This window comes from Xenopus laevis, chromosome 6S (genome assembly GCF_017654675.1).
Source record: "Xenopus laevis strain J_2021 chromosome 6S, Xenopus_laevis_v10.1, whole genome shotgun sequence".
Lineage (NCBI taxonomy): Eukaryota > Metazoa > Chordata > Amphibia > Anura > Pipidae > Xenopus > Xenopus laevis.
In genome coordinates this window covers 105,119,374-105,141,297 of record NC_054382.1, presented here as the reverse complement: position 1 = coordinate 105,141,297, position 21,924 = coordinate 105,119,374, and the positions used below count along the sequence as shown (strand labels likewise).

Genomic DNA, 21,924 nt, shown 5'->3' with positions numbered 1-21,924 from the left:
TAGGGGTCGTCACTAATGATCAAGTAGAAAATGAGGTTGGCCTGTAATATAAGCTGATGCTACAGGGCTGATTATTAAATTCTGATGCTAATTGCACTGGTTTCTGTGCTGCCATGTACTAATTGTTTGTATTAATTACTAATCAGCCTTATATTGTGACTAGTGATGGGCGAATTTGCGCCGTTTCGCTTCGCCAAAAAATTCTCGAATTTCGAGCGAAATTCGCGAAACAGCGAAAAATTCTCGAAACGGCGCCCGTTTTTTTGACGCCGGCGCCCGTTTTTGACGCCAGCGCCCATTTTTTGCGAATTTTTACTGCAAATTTTCGCAGGCGTTTCGCAAATTTATTCGCTGGCAGCGAAACGCGCAAATTCGCCGCGAATTCGCGCCTGGCGAATAAATTTGCCCATCACTAATTGTGACAATTATATTTTATGTGTACTGTATATTGTGAGTGGGTCCCTAAGCTCAGTCAGTGACAGCAGCACAGAGCATGGGCAGTGAATCAGCAGAAAAGAAGATGGGGAGCTACTGGGGCATCTTTGGAGACACCGATCTTTACTGCTAAAGGGCTGTGGTTGCCTTCGGCTGGTACAGAAGCCCAAAACATAATGTACAACATTTCTAGTCTACTTCTTTATTTAGGCTTTAGGTCTCCTTTAAATCATGTGCCATTGCTGCCATGTGGTGAGTTTTCATCATCATTTATTTATATAGCGCTGTCAAGATACGCAGTGCTTTCATGAATTGTATGCAGGGACTAATGTGTCTTCCAGTGCACCAATGTAAGTGACAAAAATTTAAATAGCATGCGATTCATTTGACGCAAGTCTGTTGCAGAAAACTGAGGAGACCTGCTCCAGGGTTCCCCACAGTCACTAGTTGCCCTAGCTGGGTAGATGTACTGGAGATAGGCAGAAATCCAAGGAGAGTGTTGGTGCACAAGTACCTTTAACAAATACGTGCAAAACTTTGCACCCATTTTATCAGGTGGCACTAGTGGTTGCAAGACTCTTACAACTCAACATGTCACACTAGCCAAAGAAGCTAATAAAGGAGGCAGATCTTTAATGCCATGTGCTCCATACAGTATCTTGTGATACCCCAGAATATGAGGGAAAACAAATCAACCTGAGTTTTACACAAATATAATATATACCTTTACCATTACATACAGGTAGTCCAGGTTTTCAGTACAAAATATATCTGTATATGAAATAGTTTTACTATCATTTTCTTAGGCTTTCTGTACTGTTAGGAATTTATATTACTGCAGTTATTGGCCTTTTCAATGCACAGCCATGCAAAGGGGATTAGTGTGTCTGAAGCATGGGGAGGGTAAGGAAAGCAAATAAAATCATTCATGAGTAGAAAACATGAGCAGCAAAAGATCTTACCAGAATCCATTTCGTCGCTCTGGAGGTAAGAACTGCACTGGCTGCTGCAGATACTTGTAAACAAAGCAATGGAGTTTCTATTGCTGTTACAATCGCTGTGCAGTGAAAAAGGAATATCAGAAATCCGTCATTTACAACCCAACAAAACAGCCTTGAATGAATGCCCGTACCCACCATTAGAGGGGCAATATGCTCTGTGTCCAACATAGCTTCAATGAATAGAAATAGAACATCTATATATATATATTTTTATTGAGCTAGGGATTTTTCACTTTGTTTTTCCTATCTGGGGACATGACATTTTATATTTCTTTGAGCAGGTAACTGCCATGTTGTATATCACTGGGGATTAGACATTGAGTTAGGCAATGTGTTGAACACGACCCTATCATTTAGGGGCAGATTTATCAAGGGTCAAAGTGAAAATTTTAATTACTTCGACTCGGGAAAAGTCCAAATTTGATTCGAATTTGAAAAAAATTAGAAAAACCGAATATCAAAATTTATCATGTACTGTCTCTTTAAAATTTAGAATATGACCATTCGCCGTCTCAAAGCTGCTGAATTGCTGTTTTAGCCTATGGTAGACCTCCTAGAACCTGTTTGGAGTTAATTGGTAGACTTTGAAAAATCTAAACTTCGATTCGAATTCGATCTAATGCGCTATTACTTCGATTCATATGATTCAAATTCAAACAAAAATGGACTAGTCACCTGAAAAAAAAAAAGATTTTTTGAAATACATTTCGGTTGGTCTTTTTTTATTTGAATTTCAAATTTTTTTTTTTATTCGAAATTCGACACTTGATAAATCTGCCCCTAGAGTTCATGTTTGTTATTGAGTTGAGAAACAGCTTCTGAACTTAGCGGCACCTCAGTGAGAACATCTGACCTGGCTTTATCACATGCTGGGTTTAATGTTGTTTGTCCCAGAACCCCATTAATACACTATAATATATATTAGCATGAGCTTAGCATTACCTGTAGGAATCTCTGTTGCTGATGGTGTCATGCCCTGAATCTTCTTGTTCCTCACCAGCCACATGGAAGCAGACCCGCTTGCCATTCTTCTCTCCCTTTTCATTATCACACTCTGAAGTTATCAGCATCTCTGTTTTACGTTCCTGCTTGGGAGAACAGGTTATTGAAGACAAAAGGCTACAAAGATAAAGAAATATATCATTTTCATGTCACATCCATCAAAATGAAGTTGCATTTTTTATATTTACTTGAACCACAAATATCTTCCGAAAAAAATAAATATGAATAGACTTACCCCCTGGCAAGGTGCCCAGTATCCTCAGTTTATTCAAAGGATAGAAACCTTTTTATATTAAATATTGAATATTTAAACACAGAAATGCAGCAATAAAAGAAAGAGCAGTAAGAGAAGTATTCATAGTTTTAACAGAAAAATGAAAAGGCTGGTGTTACTATTAACTAAATAAACCATTTATTTATACTTGTTCTTTTTTTAATGCACCCTATTAATGTGATATCTTTTAGGATCAAAGTCTGTGATTACAAAATTATAAGGGAGGTCAATTTAAATGGTATAATAACCTACGTTCTTTTTCATCCTTTTGTGACATAAACATAGATATAAATACAGTGGAATTTCTATTTAAGTCCCCTGATTTTAAGTTTGATACAATAGTTGCTAATACTCCAGAGATGTCGCTGAGAAATGTATCAACTAAATGTTGCAAAATTGTAACCGTTTAGAGTGTGCACCTGAATTACTGAACAGCCAGAATGAAACATTAAAATTTAAACTTAGATTTTGGAACAAACAGTTAAAAGTAAAAAAAATGGAAAGTATTTAATAAAAGTCTTTATTTCTGTGGAACAATCTGAAAACGATTGAACTGAAAAGGGTGTTTGGAAGTTGAACAATCCCTTAAACACATTTCCCTGATTTTACATTTTCCCGGATTTTACATAGTTTTTCCTGGTCCCCTGAAAAATGTAAAATGGGGGTTCTACTGTAGTCTATCCATATATTAAAGGAAAACTATACCCCCAGAATGCATATTAACCAACTTGTATTAAATCATATTAAGTGGCATTTTTGTACTTGTAATGTTTTTTTTTCTGTTTTATTATTGGTAATGCATATAATAGAGATAAACTACACCCCCCAGACCCAGAATGCATATTTAAACAACTAATAGTTTGAATCATATTAAGTGGAATATTAGTGCAGGTACAAGGGTCTGTTTTATTATTACAGAGAAGGTAATTAAGAAAATTATAAATTATTTGATTAACATGGGGTCTACGGGAGATGGCCGTCCCATAATTCAGAGCTTTTTGGATAATGGGCTTCTGGATAATGGATTCTATACTTGTACTATGACTGCAGTCAAAGATCAAGGTTAACTTTTTAAACCAAACACAATGTTTTGCAGAAGCCTAACAATCTAAAGGAAGTTCTAAAGCATAATGAGAATGTGTGGTGCACAACTTGTACATGGGACTTTAACACACTTCTGCCTTTATTACAGATGCAATTGTGATTTGCTAACCAGTAGACAATTATACAAAAAAATATTAGAATTCTGGTGGGGGGGGGGGTTAGATGTGGTTACTTTTTCTGATAACTTTAAATAAAACAGCAGCAGTCACTATATGTATAGGTATTCTTTGGTTGACATTAGAAAAATGTTCCTGCCTGTTCTCAGCCATTACCATTACCAGACAATTCTGTCCTGGCCCAGTTGCCCACAAGGATCACAGATCCCAAATCCTGCCTGGCAACCGATTCCCCACTATAAGCTTGATGAATGGGCAATGTAGACCTGAAGTATTGCTATTCGGAATCAATGCCCAATATGTGAAATAACATTTCTTTGTTTCGCCGCAGGCGAATAAATTCAATAAATCAATTTCAAGATTTGCAAGATTTTTTTGGCAAAACGTTCGAATTGCTCAATTTTTTTGTAAAAACGTTTGAATTGCTTGATTTTTTAGTGAAAACGTTCGAATTGCTCGATTTTTTTGTGAAAACTTTCAAATTGCTCGATTTTAGTTAAAACACTCGAATTGCTCGATTTTTTAGTGAAAACGTTCGAATTGCTAGATTTTTTAGTGAAAACTTTCGAATTTCATGATTTTTTTGTGAACTTTCCAATTTCACGATTTTTCGTGAATTTTTCAGGAGAAATTTGCCCAACACTAGTTGTTACGCCACTGTAACTGATTTTTTTTTTCATTTATAACCTCTTTTAATTCTGAGTCCTTATAACAGATAATAAGCTCTGCACAAAAGCACAATTTTCCCAGCTCCTACCTTTGTTGGTCTTACAGACAAGGAGGAGTCCATTATAAAGAAAGTTTAAATGGAACTGTAAATTTGATTAACAGACTACTTCTTGTAACACAAATGCTCACAAAAAACAAGAAATCTGAAATATTTTAACCATTTTTCTGTTTACTACAAAACAACAACAAAAAGTTAATTTTTTGATGAAGAATAGGCAAAAGTATAGTCAACAGAAAACATTAAGGGGCAGATTTACATATGGTTGAATATCGAGGGTTAATTAATTTGCGGTAAAACTATTTGCAGTAAATCCTTCGACTTCGATATTCGATTAAATCCTTTGAATCGTTCGATTCGAAGGATTTTAGTCCATCAATCGAATGATTTTTCTTCGACCAAAAAATTGGCAGGAAGCCTATGGGGACCTTCCCCATAGGCTAACATTGCACCTTGGTAGGTTTTAGGTGGCGTAGTAGGGGGTCGAAGTTTTTCTTAAAGAGACAGTACTTCGACTATGGAATGGTCGAATAGTCGAATGATTTTTAGTTCGAATCGTTCGATTCGAAGTCGTGGTTGAAGTAGCCAATTCGATGGTCGAAGTAGCCAAAAAAAAACATTCGAAATTCGAAGTATTTTTTATTCTATTCCTTCACTCGATCTAATGCTGGAAATAGGTTGTGTTGTGAATCATGAATACAATTCATTCATCTCCATTGCACAAAAACAAAAAAATAATCATGTGCCTTTAAATCAATACAGCAGGGCTTTTTTATCTATGTTTTTACCTGTGTAGGAAGTACTTCTACACAATATCAAAATAAATCTTTCTGAATATTTCTGTTAATGATCACTGAGCACAACAGCCATGCACCATTTCTCAGCACCATTCAGAACACAATAGATGACAAACATTGTTAAGGAAATACTTGTTTCACATTTGTGTGGGTTGATGTGCCCTGCTTTTATGCTAAAAGAAAAGATAAGGACATTAAATAGGAATCATGTAGAGCGTTAACAAGAAGAACTCAGCGCTGACCTGCATAGAATTAGAAATCAGAGCAGGAAACTTTGCTTGTGTGATAAGGTTGAACAAGCGATACCCATTCATTGGCAACAACAAGGATTGAAATGAACACTGCAATGTGCTTTGTTCCTCTCTTATCGCCCATGATACAAATCCTGTGTTGACAATTGCTCTGCCAGGTCTGTAAGTAGCTAATGTGACAGATCTAACAATTCATTTGTCAGAATTTGTTCCTTTTATTAGTCCGGGTGAATAAACATTAAATAAAGGGAATATGACTGGGATAAGTCAAGCCAATTTTACAGCATGTTAGGATAAATATACATAAATATATTTTTGTATTATACATACAGACACATCTATTTATCTCTGTTTATTGAGTACAAATAAAACACCGTAAAATTCACAATGCCCCAAACAATGTATAGTGAGATTTACAAAGCAACATAAATAGAAGAGAGGCAAAATTGACATTAACAAAATCTCAAAAAAAAAACAATCTCTGTGGAATGGTGAAAAAAAAGTACAGCAAACAGACAACTGATGTAAAGAATATTCACTGCATATCATTATGGTTTTGTGTTGGGATGTGTTTGGGGGTATATATCCATCCAAGGGCCCCAGGTTATAACATTTGGGGGCAGATTTATTAAGGATTAAATGGTAAATTCAAATTTTTTTTAGGGGCCGATTCACTAACTTCGAGCGAAGGATTCGAAGTTAAAAAACGTTGAATTTCAACGTTTTTTTTGGGCTACTTCGACCATCGAATGGGCTACTTCGACCTTCGACTACGACTATCGAAGGATTCAAAGTAAAAATCGTTCTACTATTCGACCATTCGATAGTCGAAGTACTGTCTCTTTAAAAAAAACTTCGACCCCCTAGTTCGCCATCTAAAAGCTACCGAAGTCAATGTTAGCCTATGGGGAAGGTCCCCATAGGCTTGGCTAACTTTTTTTGATCGAAGGATATTCCTTCGATCGTTGGATTTAAATCCTTCGAATCGTTCAATTCGAAGGATTTAATCGTTCGATCGAAGGAATTATCCTTCGATCGTTCGATCGAACTATCTGCGCTAAATCCTTCGACTTCGATATTCAAAGTCGAAGGATTTTAGTTCCTAGTCGAATATCGAGGGTTAATTAACCCTCGATATTCGACCCTTAGTGAATCGGCCCCGTAGTGTCAAAACTCACAAATTCTAATTTAAAAGTACCAACTTGAATGGAAATTCGAATGTAAGATTTATCACACATTGACCACGGAAACAGTTGAATTTTCGTCTGTTGACCCATATGAAGATGTTAATTGCCTTCCTGACATTCAAGTTTTTTTGGAGGAAAATTCTATTAGAGTTTTGTTCATATTTGATTCGAATATGAATCGAATTTTCAGTTCGTTCCCATTAGATCGTATTTTAGACGTTCAAATTTTCTCATAAATAACCTTCCTTTCGAGTTGTGAGTACAATTGATTAGACTAAAATAAAATTCACATCAATTCAAAATTCAAAACCCTCTTTTAGTATACACTAGTTAGTTAACTACAAGTATCCTGCATTACCTGTTGCCTGTTAGAAAAGGTAGGAGGAGCAAGGTTCCTCCAATTTTGGGTAATTAACCTCTTAGCCAATAGTAATGCCTCAAGGAGAAAAAGTGATTGGTATTGAATAAGCTTATCGCAAAAATGAAAATTGAATATAAGCTTCATCTCACTGAAATAAGACACTTTATAAATATTAGAAATTAAAAATTCTGTATTGTTTAAGAAATAATCAAGTTACTCTTCAGTATTTCACTCTCTGCAACCTGTCACTCTTCATGCTGAGGTTTAGATTTTGATTGACAGGTTTAATACATATTTTAGGGGGCTCCCTTTCTTAGCAGATGGTTTTAGTTCTAACTCAAATAACCAACTCAGCACAAACACAAGGTAAAAAAATTAATGACTGACACACACCCTGCGCCCAGAGAAACAGGATTTACATTAGAGACGGATATTATTAAAGAGCGAGCACCTAGGCAAAGGGGCAACCCACCCAAAAGAATGTCTTAGACCTAATTGTCAAAAACTAGGGATGCACCGAATCCAGGATTCGGTTTGGGATTCGGCCAGGATTCTGCCTTTTTTCAGCAGTATTCGGCCGAATCCTTCTGCCCAGGGGAACCGAATCCGAATCCTAATTTGCATATGCAAATTAGGGGCGGGGACGGAAATTGAGTGTTTTTTTGTCAAAAACCAAGGAAGTAAAAAATGTTTCCCCTTTCCCATCCCAAATTAGGGTTCGGTATTCGGCCGAATCTTTAGCAAAGGATTCGGGGGTTCGGCCGAATCCAAAATAGTGGATTCGGTGCATCCCTATCAAAAACTGACTCCAACCTTCTGCATGAAGAGAAAAGGTTGCTCAGAGGGGAAGAGTAAAGAGTAACTTGATAATTTCATAAACAGTACAGAATTTTTAATTCCAATTTTTTTATTTCAGTGAGATGAAGCTTATATTATATATAAATTTTCGCAATAGATCACCCTTAAGGTCTTGTATTACAGCCAAAATACGTAATTTTTTTTCTATGAATAGTGATCTGTAACACTGCCTTCAAAGTGTCCAAAATTTTCCCCCAATATGAAGTGATCTTACTACAACTCCACATCATTTGTATGAAGGTCCCTATGTGCACCTGGTACAAATATCTGGAGTATCTGTATTGATGTCTAACCAGGGTATAATAAGCCCTTTGGAAGATCACCTTGGGAGATGTATGGCAAAATGAAAATGACAATTGAAAGACTAATTTCATATATCACAATGGCTGAACTTTCAGAGGCTCAACTGTGTCCTTAAAGGAGAACTAAACCATAAAAATGAATATGGCTAAAAATGACATATTTTATATAATGATCTTATTGCACCAGCCTAAAGTTTCACCTTCTTGATAGCAGCAGTGATTCAGAATTTTAAACCTGTCACAGGGGGTCACCATCTTGGAAAGTGTCTGTGACACTCACATGCTCAGTGGGCTCTGAGCAGCTGTTGAGAAGCTAAGCTTAGGGGTCGTTAATTAGGTTGGCCTGTAATATAAGCTGATGCTACAGGGCTGATTATTAAATTCTGATGCAAGTTGCACTGGTTTCTATGCTGCCGTGTAGTAATTATCTGTATTAATTACTAATCAGTCTTATATTGTGACATTTCTATTCTATGTTTACTGTATATTGTGAGTGGGTCCCTAACTCAGTAAGTGACAGCAGCACAGAGCATGTGCAATAAATCAGCAGAAAATAAGATCGGGAGCTACTGTGGCATCTTTGGAGACACAGATTTGTACTGCTAAATGGCTGTGGTTGCCTTGGGCTGGTACAGAAGCATAATGTACAGCATGTCTACCCTATTTCTTTAGTTAAGCTTTAGTTGTCCTTTAAGGCTACCCACAAGCACCATAACTATTCGGTTTCCATTCACCCTTTCCTGATATACCTTTATGAGGGTCACACCAAAGGCCTTATTACTATGCTATATGGTAGGCTACTGTCAAGACCGCCGGGAGCGCGAGGAGTCGCGTCCGCTCCCGGCGGCGAAGAATCCAAGATGGCGGCGCCCAGTCAACCCACGTGGGTTCCGACGCCGGCGCAGTGACGCCAGCACGGCGCGACGGTCGCAGGCGCGCTGACGCTGGCGCAAGGGCGCCAAATTCAAAGATAAAAGAACGCCTGAGGCGCCAAGATGGCGCCCGAAAATAGGATCCTGTTCCCTAAGAGATTCCTGGGTTCCCTTGCTGTTTTCCCTGCTATTTCTGCCTGATTCCTTGGAGTGACCCCTTGCCTGGACCTGGACTTCGCTGTTACTCTGCCTGCCATTGACCCCCTGCCTTGCCCTGGACTTTGTTTGTATTCCGCCTGCCTTCTGACCTGTGCTTGGACTTTGATTATTCTCTTGCCTAACCCCTGGATACCACGACCCTGATCCCTCCTGAGGGGCTTCCTCCTAGATCCGGACTACTCCCAGAGGGGGCTCCCGGCTCCCTGACAGCTACAACATGATGTGCATGAGGGTGACTTAGAAGTGCAACGGAACAAGTGGGAAACAGATTTGGGCACTGTTATGGATGAGGAGTAGTAGGAGGCGCAAAAATCTGCCCAGCTGGTATCCCCTAATTACAGGCTCTGTCTAATTAAACCATATATTTACCTCTCTAATGATCTGTACATGTCCTCCTTTGGTATATTTATCAAGGCCTGAGCCCAGAGAGTTATTAACAAATATGATACAATCCTCAAATACAGAAAATGCTAATATTTGGTTTGCATTAACATTTTCTAAGAGAACTGCTGGCTGGCACTGCAGTTTTAGTGAATAATTGAGTCATGCTGGCTATGAAAATGTGGGGTTATCATTAATATGGTGCTCTATAACCCTTTGTTTTCCATCTTATAACAGATAACTAACAAGTAGATTAAATTGAGGATGTTTGCGTATATATACCTTTAGAACACGGAGAGCCGTTGAGGCTTTTGTTTTGTACATTTTGAGTAGTACAGCAGCTTTTACAAAGTTTTAGGCGCTTTAATATCAATTGAGGATAAATATAAGCTCACTGTCCTGATATTCTCGTCCCAAAGCCATATAATTTCCTAATAATTTCTCAAAGGATTTGCCGAGTTCTACACATAAGCAGAAAAACATAAGGTAACTTGGGCATAAACCAAACCAAGGACCTACAAGAACACCTTACACCACGGCCTGACTTTATTTTGACTTGCCCTTATTATTGCATTGTCTTTTTTGTTCTCTTTTATTTTTCTCTACCCCTTATATCTCTTTTGTACATGAAGGCAGGCGACAGCTGGTATCCTAGTGCCAAGTTCAGACTTAAAAAAATGACCAGATTGGGGCACCAGATAAGATGGGGTGTACTTGGTCAAGTCTCAAACTATACAAAATTACAAATATGTGCACCTATTTTTAATGGGTCTCTCAGTTTCTAATCAAACTATATAATTGCTTGGGCAGGTGTCCAAACAACTAATTAAACTCTTGTGGGATAGTAGAAAAATTGAAAACAAATAAGCTGAGCTGATCAATCTAATGCACAGTATCCTATATGGCCAGTACAGATACCCTAATATTACAATGCCATGTAATGGGTTAGGATAAAGAATGTTACCTGTTTAAACTACCAGTTCTTTTATGCAGACTTGATAAAACTGAGGAACGATGCACAGTTCAGTTAAAAAGTATTCTCTCATAAAATGGATTATAGTGCATGTAAAATGACAGTTTATGTATAATAGATAGATAATAAGGTGTGCTCTTACATTAGTGAGATGGTAGGATTCCCTATAAATAGCACCGTTTATAAATAGGCAAAGGAAAGAAAATAAAAGACAATCATGGTTGTCCAAAATTAGAGAAGTTCCTAAAATATACATGAAGACATTAATATTTTATGAGACTATTATTTCAGGATAAAGGAGACAGTTATTAAAGAGGATTTAAATAAAGCATCAATGTTCATATATTCTTTGGGGCAGTGAGAAGGGTAAATTTAAGCTTACAAGGAAAATAATGAAATAGTCAAGCTAGAAGTCATGATTTTTAATTAGATCTGAGTTTTTATATGAGTCGTTCATTTAAAGCAGAAACGAATGATTAACTTATATACATCTTAGCTCAAGAGGCTTCCTCAACATTTAGGCATCAAAATATACATCTACATTGTGAATATATTGCAGGTTGCCTGAGCACTGTATAACCAACAGCCCCCTCGCCATTCTGTTCTACCTTTCTAACTGTAAGAACTACAGAAGGGCCAAATCTCTGCAGTTTCCTTTTCCTGTAATTGGTAATTTTATACAAAATATATTCAACAATCATTTTAACTGGCACTCCCAACAAGCAAGCCCAATATGTATGGTGTGTGTGTTCCAAAATGGAAACATGAACACACAACTAAAATACAAATATATAGAGTAATTCATCAGTACATTGTGTCTGTTGCCTTTTGTACATTTGAAAAACAGACAAACTCCGCCCCCCAGTAGTGTCCCAAATGACTTACTCATCAATCTGGGCAACACACGTTTCCACCTCCACCAGTGCTGATCGCAGTTTGCTCAGTAACTTTTGGTAGATATCTTGTGTTTCTAGATCTTCAGGTAGCGTAGGCCATGGCCGTCTCGTTGGCCAAGAGAGTGTCCAGATGGTGCAGCCATGGTTGTTATTGTATGCTGGGCATTCACCATTGGTTTAAGTTTCCCTTAACAGGAAAATACAAGTTAACACATGTTAGATGGTATTCTAAGTAAAGTTACAGCATTTAGATGCAAAAGCAGCATTCCACCTGACATCATCTGTCCATTCAGAAAAATAATAATGAAATAAGTTACATCATATTAAATTATATCAGTCGGTAATACATGAAACAGTTATTGAATCTCACCATTTGTAATGGAACCCTTGCTATCTATTTTAACTACTACTGACATTCAAAGCTCAAAATGTGATCAATTAACACATTTGCTCCTTTATATGGGAATGCAAATATTCAGTCTACATTTCACAATTGCTTCAGTTTCACAAATGCTTCCACTTGTTTGATTGCTTGGTATAAACATGGCCAAAAAAAGGTTCATGTAGTGGTCCTTGCTGTATTAAAGAGTGAGCGAACTTATAGCAGATGGACTATTCTAAATTCCAATTCCCAATCCTAACTGCTGAATCAAATACAATTAAAATTGTCTTTTAGGGGGAGGACTAACAAAAATTGGTATGGATATTTAAACTATATTTACACACTAATGTGTAAATATAGTTTTAGGGGCCGATTCACTAAATTCGAGTGAAGTAAAAAAACTTCGAATTTCGAAGGTTTTTTTGGGCTACTTCGACCATCGAATGGGCTACTTCGACCTTCGACTACGACTACGACTTCGAATCGAAGGATTCGAACTAAAAATCGTTCGACTATTCGACCATTCGATAGTCGAAGTACTGTCTCTTTAAAAAAAACTTCGACCCCCTAGTTCGGCAAATAAAAGCTACCGAAGTCAATGTTAGCCTATGGGGAAGGTCCCCATAGGCTTGCCTAAGTTTTTTTGATCGAAGGATATTCCTTCGATCGTTGGATTAAAATCCTTCGAATCGTTCGATTCGAAGGATTTAATCGTTCGATCATGACTGACAGGACCTAGGAAACTGACAATATGTCTAGCCCCATGCCAGATTTCAAAATTAAATTTGAAAAAATCTCTTTGCTCTTGAAAAAATGGATTTCAGTGCAGAATTCTGCTGGAGCAGCACTATTAACTGACTCATTTTGAAAAAAACATGTTTTCCCATGAAAGTATCCCTTTACACTGGAGTTTACAGTCAGAGCCTCACACTTATAGGCAGTTAAATTTGCCATTTGTATTTGTTTAAAGTATTCAATTTAAAATTATATTTTTGGAATGGCATGGTTTTATGAATGACAATATGGCAAACAAATTGACTTGCAATAATATGCAATAGCACAAAAAAAAGCATTAATGTTGCCACATTGTAGGTCACTGGTGAACCCTGGCCTTGGTTACTGCATTACGTGTGAAAACGTAGTCTACAGAAAGATATTAGTGCAACAGATACTATCCAGAGGAAGGCAACTACAATATAACAAAGTATATTATAAGGAAAGGCACACAGACCTTACTATCTACAGCTCAGCAAAGAGAGAAAGTAGAGAGGCATTCAAATATAGCAAGAGAATTAACAGTTAAGGAGGAAGGAGTTAAGAAAGGAAGGATTTCCAGAAAAATGAATGGTAAAACATATTTTAAAGACGTAAAATTAAAACTAAGCACTTAATAGGTAAATAACATGGTCTATCTGATTCATCTCCCAGGGCAATTTATGCCTCTATTCCTCTATTTCTCTATTCACCCATCACTCTGAATTTTATACATCCTGGAGTAAGAAAATGGCAGTATAACATTGACAATGCAATATATTAAAGAACAAAAAGCTGGAGAACCATTCTATTACATGCCCTATAACTTCACTGCTAGCTGAAAGAAATGTATTAAGGAGTTTTCCCAATATGATCCCAGCAGTTATTGGGTGAAACAGAAACAATCCAAAAATCACAAGTCAATTCAACAATTAAAACAGACGACAGGTTTAAAGGTTTACCTGTTCCTTCATCCTTTCAGCAAAGTTTCCAGAAGGCTCAACTTGTTCAGAATGCTTCTTCTCCTTGTCCTGTGAGGCCTGTCTTCTGCTGTCAAGTTGAACCCCAAAAGCACTGCCAAGAGACGTGGATGCTTTGGGGTATGAGACCTCCATCACATTGATATGGCAGTTTGTTGGGCAGAAGTCACTGCTATGCAAAGGTGAGGTCTTTGTCTTTGCTTGTTTGAAGTTTGGCCAGGCTCTGTTTTTTAGTAGTCTAGAAAACTAAGTGCACATGAGAGACTATTAATAAAGCTGTTACAAGATGTGCATATTTACAAAGGGGGGTTCTGAATAAACATTGTGTTTTAAAATGGAATGGGGAACATGAATGGGGCTGTTTTGCTGTCTTGTCATAAATTACATGGAAACGGCACTGAACAGACAGTTTGATGAATATGCTGCTGTTCTGGGGAAGACCAAGATATAAATTACAGATGAAATAAAGGTGACATTAGGGAACTTAGCCTAAAGCTGTTAGAGAAACAGAAACTGATTCCCTTGCAATCGGCTTCTCATTCCCACTGGCATTGGTGGGGGTTAAGCATTTTGTTGAATTTTGCCAGTCTCTTGTCTGGAGCTTGTTAGGCACCTGAATTCAGGCTATTGCTCTCTTAATGGACACCACTACACCGTTCAGAAAAGGGGGGTTTCTGATACTACAATTTTCTCACTTGTACCTACAACAGATTTATACTTGCTCATGCACAGGAGAGTAAAATCAGAGAATTTCACTCAACTGCACTCTATTCATGAGTCTATTGCCAAGGCCATTGAACACTCAGAAAGATGGCGGAGAGGCACCAAACTACTTTGTTACGGTTCATCTTTACTAAAGGACCATTGGTCAGGAGGGAAACTTTACTGGGGATACCTAACCTATCAGCTTCAGTTTTCCTTGTCCTTTAAACATCCACTATAGTGTAGTGGATTTTTTATAATGATGGTTCCCCTTTAAAGGAGAAGAAAGCTACGGAGACATTTTATTGCCAATAGATTAGCTGCAATAGTGCAAGCTAGAATGCTATATTTATTCTGTAGAATGTTTTACCATACCTGAGTAAAAAGCTCTAGAAACTCTCTGTTTGTTTAGGATAGGAGCTGCAGTATTAATGTGGTGTGACATCACTTCCTGCCTGAGTCTCTCCCTGCTCTGGGCTCAGATTACAGTAGAGAAGGGAGGGGTGGGGAAGAGGAGCAAACTGAGCATGCTCTTGCCCAGGGCAATGAGGTTTAAGCTGACGGCAGGAAGTCTGATACAGAAGCCCATGTGTACACAATAGAAGGAAAGAAATGCAGTGTTTCTTTTGACAGGGGACTCAGAGCAGCACTACTTTGGAGGTTTACTGGTATATTTAGATGGACCTTTCTGATAAGGCTTACTTCGTTTTAACCTTTCCTTCTCCTTTAATAGCTGCTTGTTAGCACTTAGAAAACATTTACTACTAATTAGCAGTTAATTTAGACAAAGTCATGCCATATGGCTATATATTAACTTCCAATTTGCCATGTAGTATGGGGCAGTGGAGGAGAGCAGCAATCCTATTCATGGAATGAACTGCAGTCACAGCTTGCTTTAAGGACTTGTGACCCATATGGCAAGATATTGTTCTCTTGAACTAAAAATGATTGCCTTTTTTATTGTCTCCCAAAACGTATACTTTGTGTGAACTTAAGAAGGCGATTCTGGGGTAGGGAAAGAAGCTGGCACCTGTGGCATATAACATTTCCATGTACACAACACTTATTAAAGAACAAACTTATGGAAAGGCAGAGCCACATTATTAGGCATCAAAATGCTCGGTCTTAGCTCTAATAGCCTGGCTTTATAGAGCAACATGTAAGACCTCTCCCCATTGGCAGGTCAAACACTCTATGCTGGCCATACAAGAATTAAGCCCTATACAAAAGAACCATGAATCATATGATCTGCTTTGAACAATCTGTATATTTTACAACTTAACTTTCTTCCACAAAGTAGCAGGCAATAGTAGGTATTTGATGCAATGGCCGTTACTATTGTTACACATTACTTCTTTCTTCATCAAGAGACCATATGTGTGCATCTTGTCTGAGGCTGACGAGACTCAAGAATTCACTGACCACTGGCAAGTCTGTTTTACTTACAGTTCATTTAAGCCTCTAGATTAATGAGTGAAACTCAGTAGTACTTAAGCATTACTCAGTCATTACATAGAAAATAGTTCTTAAAAGTATGAAGCAATTTACTACCTGTGATCATTCTTTACATTGTAGAAAAAAGAACCAGGGTATAACATGCGTTTGCTATATATTTTCACGATAATACAGATGACTAAAAGCTTCCATACTGGTTGCAGTATTTTCAGTTCACTTGTTTTCAGATTGTTCCCCATAAACAAAGACTTTTTTCTACTGCTTTTCATCTTTTATTTCTTACCGTTTTCCCAGAATTTTGGTTTAAAATGTAATGTTTGTGTCTCTAGTGTTTCCGTCTGGCAGCTCAGTGATCCAGGAGCATATTCTGAACTGTTACAATTTACTACAATTAATTGATACATTTAGTTGATACATTTCTCAGCAGTATCTGTGGAATATTAGCAACTATTGTATCAATTCTAACAGTTGCCTTTGAAGGGGAACTATCGTGAAAATGAAAATTTAATATCAAAATCACCAGAAATCCTGTCTCTCTACATGCAGAATTTGTGCAAAAAGCAGTTATTTTGTTCGATTTTTTTTCTACTGGAATCAGTTATTTGAGTGAGCTCTTACACATCTGCTAGGAAAGGAAGCCCCCCCTATAAGATATATTAGATCATTCATCTGACACCCAACTGCTGCATGAAGACAAAATGAAGAGAAACAAATGCTGAGGAAGGAATAGTGAATATAAACTTGATTATTTCAGACATTTTTAATTGATTGTAAATAGAAAGTTTCTTACTTCAGTCTGAGTATATTCATTTTTAATTTTTGCGAAAGTTCCCCTTTAATGAACCTCTGCTCAGCAGGAACAAAGATAACAAATGTATCAACTAAATATATCAATTTAGAATAGTTGGAGTCAATGATCCCCCTTCTAGAGCTGAAGGTGAAAAATGAAACTTTACACTTCAATATTAGAGAAATAGTCACAAATAGAAAATAGAAAGTAATCGGAAAAAGTCTTTATTTCTGAAACCAACTGAACTGAAAAAATGTGAACAACCCATTTAAGACTTGGACTTTCGGAACAGGCCTGTAACTAGGGATACACATTATAATATTGGACCAGTTTTTATATACCCTAAGTACCCTGGAAACAGTGGGTGAAAAATAATACTAATAATATTAATCTGTTTTATACTGATTTAGAACAGTAAATGAATAAATAAAGTTAGGTTCCCAAACTGTGGGACTGGCCAAGCTAAAGAAGCCTTTGGGTTCAATCATCCTCTCTATGACATGGCATTTGACATGGCATATAGAGATGTCGCGAACTGTTCGCCGGCGAACTTGTTCGCGCGAACATCGGGTGTTCGCGCTCGCCGGAAGTTCGCGAACGTCGCGCGACGTTCGCCATTTTGGGTTCGCCATTGTTGGCGCTTTTTTTTGCCCTCTCACCCCAGACCAGCAGGTACATGGCAGCCAATCAGGAAGCTCTCCCCTGGACCACTCCCCTTCCCTATAAAAACCGAAGCCCTGCAGCGTTTTTTCACTCTGCCTGTGTGTGCTGAAGAGATAGTGTAGGGAGAGAGCTGCTGCCTGTTAGTGATTTCAGGGACAGTTGAAAGTTTGCTGGCTAGTAATCATTTTGATACTGCTCTGTTATTGGAGGGACAGAAGTCTGCAGGGGTTTGAGGGACATTTAAGCTTAGGTAGCTTTGCTGGCTAGTAATCTACCTTCTACTGCAGTGCTCTGTATGTAGCTGCAGTGGGCAGCTGTCCTGCTTCTGATCTCATCTGCTGACTGCTGCAATAACAGTAGTCCTTGTAAGGACTGCTTTTATTTATTTTTTTGTTGTTTTACTACTACTACTACTACTACTACTATAAGAGCCCAGTGCTATTAGTCTAGCAGTGTTGGGGAGTGGGACTGGTGTGCTAATCTGCTGCTCCTAGTAGTTCAGCAGCACCAACTTTAATTTTTTTTTTTTAATATTCATTTTTTTTTATTTTACTTTTTTTTATTTTACTACCGCTGTAGTAGTGTATAAGTTGACCTTTTAGGCATTATTTGCCCTGTAGGCATTATTTGCACACTGTTTTCTTCAACCCGCCATCGAGCTGTGTGACCTTGTTCACATTCTGTCTAAATATCCATAATATTACCGTCTCCAGAAAAAACACCGGAGTCACTTTTTTCAAGCAGCCATAATATATTTTACGTAATCCGTATCCACCGCTGTAGTAGTGTATACGTTGGCCTTGTAGGCATTATTTGCACACTGTTTTCTTCAACCCGCCATCGAGCTGTGTGACCTTGTTCCCATTCTGTCTAAATATCCATAATATTACCGTCTCCAGAAAAAACACCGGAGTCACTTTTTTCAAGCAGCATTCATATATTTTACGTAATCCGTATCCACCGCTGTAGTAGTGTATACGTTGGCCTTGTAGGCATTATTTGCACACTGTTTTCTTCAACCCGCCATCGAGCTGTGTGACCTTGTTCCCATTCTGTCTAAATATCCATAATATTACCGTCTCCAGAAAAAACACCGGAGTCACTTTTTTCAAGCAGCATTCATATATTTTACGTAATCCGTATCCACCGCTGTAGTAGTGTATACGTTGGCCTTGTAGGCATTATTTGCACACTGTTTTCTTCAACCCGCCATCGAGCTGTGTGACCTTGTTCCCATTCTGTCTAAATATCCATAATATTACCGTCTCCAGAAAAAACACCGGAGTCACTTTTTTCAAGCAGCATTCATATATTTTACGTAATCCGTATCCACCGCTGTAGTAGTGTATACGTTGGCCTTGTAGGCATTATTTGCACAGTGTTTTCTTCAACCCGCCATCGAGCTGTGTGAGCTTGTTCACATTTTGTCTAAATATTGATAATATTATCGTCTCTAGAAAAACCACTTGAGTTACTTTTTTTCAAGCAGCATTCATATATTTTACGTAATCCGTATCCACCGCTGTAGTAGTGTATACGTTGACCTTGTAGGCATTATTTGCACACTGTTTTCTTCAACCCGCCATCGAGCTGTGTGACCTTGTTCACATTTTGTCTAAATATTGATAATATTATCGTCTCTAGAAAAACCACTTGAGTTACTTTTTTTCAAGCAGCATTCATATATTTTACGTAATCCGTATCCACCGCTGTAGTAGTGTATACGTTGACCTTGTAGGCATTATTTGCACACTGTTTTCTTCAACCCGCCATCGAGCTGTGTGACCTTGTTCCCATTCTGTCTAAATATCCATAATATTACCGTCTCCAGAAAAAACACCGGAGTCACTTTTTTCAAGCAGCATTCATATATTTTACGTAATCCGTATCCACCGCTGTAGTAGTGTATACGTTGGCCTTGTAGGCATTATTTGCACACTGTTTTCTTCAACCCGCCATCGAGCTGTGTGACCTTGTTCCCATTCTGTCTAAATATCCATAATATTACCGTCTCCAGAAAAAACACCGGAGTCACTTTTTTCAAGCAGCATTCATATATTTTACGTAATCCGTATCCACCGCTGTAGTAGTGTATACGTTGGCCTTGTAGGCATTATTTGCACAGTGTTTTCTTCAACCCGCCATCGAGCTGTGTGAGCTTGTTCACATTTTGTCTAAATATTGATAATATTATCGTCTCTAGAAAAACCACTTGAGTTACTTTTTTTCAAGCAGCATTCATATATTTTACGTAATCCGTATCCACCGCTGTAGTAGTGTATACGTTGACCTTGTAGGCATTATTTGCACACTGTTTTCTTCAACCCGCCATCGAGCTGTGTGACCTTGTTCCCATTCTGTCTAAATATCCATAATATTACCGTCTCCAGAAAAAACACCGGAGTCACTTTTTTCAAGCAGCATTCATATATTTTACGTAATCCGTATCCACCGCTGTAGTAGTGTATACGTTGACCTTGTAGGCATTATTTGCACACTGTTTTCTTCAACCCGCCATCGAGCTGTGTGACCTTGTTCACATTTTGTCTAAATATTGATAATATTATCGTCTCTAGAAAAACCACTTGAGTTACTTTTTTTCAAGCAGCATTCATATATTTTACGTAATCCGTATCCACCGCTGTAGTAGTGTATACGTTGACTTTGTAGGCATTATTTGCACAGTGTTTTCTTCAACCCGCCATCTAGCTGTGTGTATTATCGTTTCCAGAAAAACCAACTGAGTTTTTGTTGTTGTTGTTGTTGTTTTTTTAAAAATAATGCCAGGCAAAGGCAGGCCGCCACGCAGAGGACGTGCTAGGGGCCGTGCTGCTATGCAATCCTGTGGCCCTAGCAAATTGCCCAGTTTTAAAAAGCCAATGACCCTGAACTCCCAAAATGCTGAAGAGGTAGTTGACTGGCTTACACAGCACACCCCATCCTCTACCGTTTCTAACTTTACCACAACATCCTCCTCATCCTCCACTGCTATGGCCACCCCACGTAACACTTCCTCCACCACCGGTGCCCCTTCTTCACTGGGGTCAGAGGAGTTATTTTCCAATGAGTTTCTTGAACTGAGTAATGCGCAACCATTATTGCCAGAAGAAGATGAAGGAGATGAGGACCTTACACCAGATTTAATTCTGGCAGAGAACACGATAGAGATGGACATAATGAGTGATGAGGAGGAGGTCCCCGCTGCTGCTTCCTTCTGTGATGTGTCAGAAGAAATTGATGCATCTGAGGAGAATGATGATGAGGAGATTGATGTTTTGTGGGTGCCTAGTAGAAGAGAGCAAGAGGAGGGTAGTTCAGATGGAGAGACGGAGAGTCAGAGAGGCAGTAGGAGAATAAGACTTAGAAGAAGCAGGGAGGACAGCCCGCAGGGATCAGCAGGGCAACAACATGTATCGGCACCTGTGTTCAGCCGGCCAACGCACCCGCCATTGCCGCCAATACCGCCAACTCCGCCAACTTCTACTGTTACCGCCAGATCGCACACTTCCAAAAAGTCAGCAGTGTGGGATTTTTTTAATGTGTGTGCCTCTGACAAAAGCATTGTAATTTGCAATGAGTGCAGTCAGAAACTGAGCCTTGGTAAGCCCAACAGCCACATAGGTACAACTTCTATGCGAAGGCACATGAGCGGCAAGCACAAAGCACTTTGGGAGCAACACCTCAAAGGCAACAGGCAAACTAAAAGCCACACTCCTTCTGGTCCAGCATCTTACTGCTCTACCTCTGCTCTCCTTGACCCGTCTGAACCACCCTCCACTCCGCCTTCCACCTTGACCACCTGTTCCCATTCCCAGTCATCTGCCACCAGCCAAGTTTCTGTGAAGGCCATGTTTGAGCGTAAGAAGCCAATGTCTGACTGTCACCCCCTTGCCCGGCGTCTGACAGCTGGCTTGTCTGCACTCTTAGCCCGCCAGCTTTTACCATACCAGCTGGTGGACTCTGAGGCCTTCCGCAAATTTGTAGCAATTGGGACACCGCAGTGGAAGGTACCCAGCCGCAATTTTTTTTCTAAAAAGGGAATACCACACCTGTACCAACATGTGCAGAGCCAAGTTACCGCATCTCTGTCACTTAGTGTTGGGCCAAAGGTCCATATGACTACTGACGCATGGTCCTCCAAGCATGGTCAGGGCAGGTATGTCACCTACACTGCCCACTGGGTGAACTTGGTAATGGCTGGGAAGCAGGGAATGGGTAGCTCAACAACAACAGTGGAGTTGGTGTCACCGCCACGGATTGCACGCGGTTCTGCCACCACCTCTACTCCTCCATCGCTCTCTACCTCGTCTTCTTCTTCTTCTTACTCTGCTGCTGGGTCCTCCTTCTCCTCCTCCACACCTGTGCACCCCCAGCTCCCCCTAGGCTATTCGACGTGCCAGGTACGCCGTTGTCACGCTGTCTTGGGGATGACGTGCCTGGAAA

General features: G+C 38.9%; 1 protein-coding gene and 1 long non-coding RNA gene across 2 annotated transcripts in view; both read right to left on the bottom strand.

The window, feature by feature from the left end:
• LOC108719737 (phosphatidylinositol 3,4,5-trisphosphate-dependent Rac exchanger 2 protein-like) overlaps positions 1 to 21,924 on the bottom strand; it is a 191,465-nt gene that overhangs the window by 63,808 nt on the left and 105,733 nt on the right. Inside the window, 4 exon segments of the mRNA XM_041567702.1 lie at positions 1,398 to 1,492; positions 2,379 to 2,521; positions 13,854 to 14,117; positions 17,217 to 17,343. Of these exon segments, the coding sequence (XP_041423636.1) occupies positions 1,398 to 1,492; positions 2,379 to 2,521; positions 13,854 to 14,117; positions 17,217 to 17,343 (629 nt within the window).
• On the bottom strand, positions 610 to 11,940 carry LOC121395163. The gene is made up of 3 exons (XR_005962303.1): positions 11,746 to 11,940; positions 2,379 to 2,521; positions 610 to 1,492 (listed from the first exon to the last, which is right to left on the bottom strand). It is a non-coding gene; the product is annotated as an uncharacterized LOC121395163 (long non-coding RNA).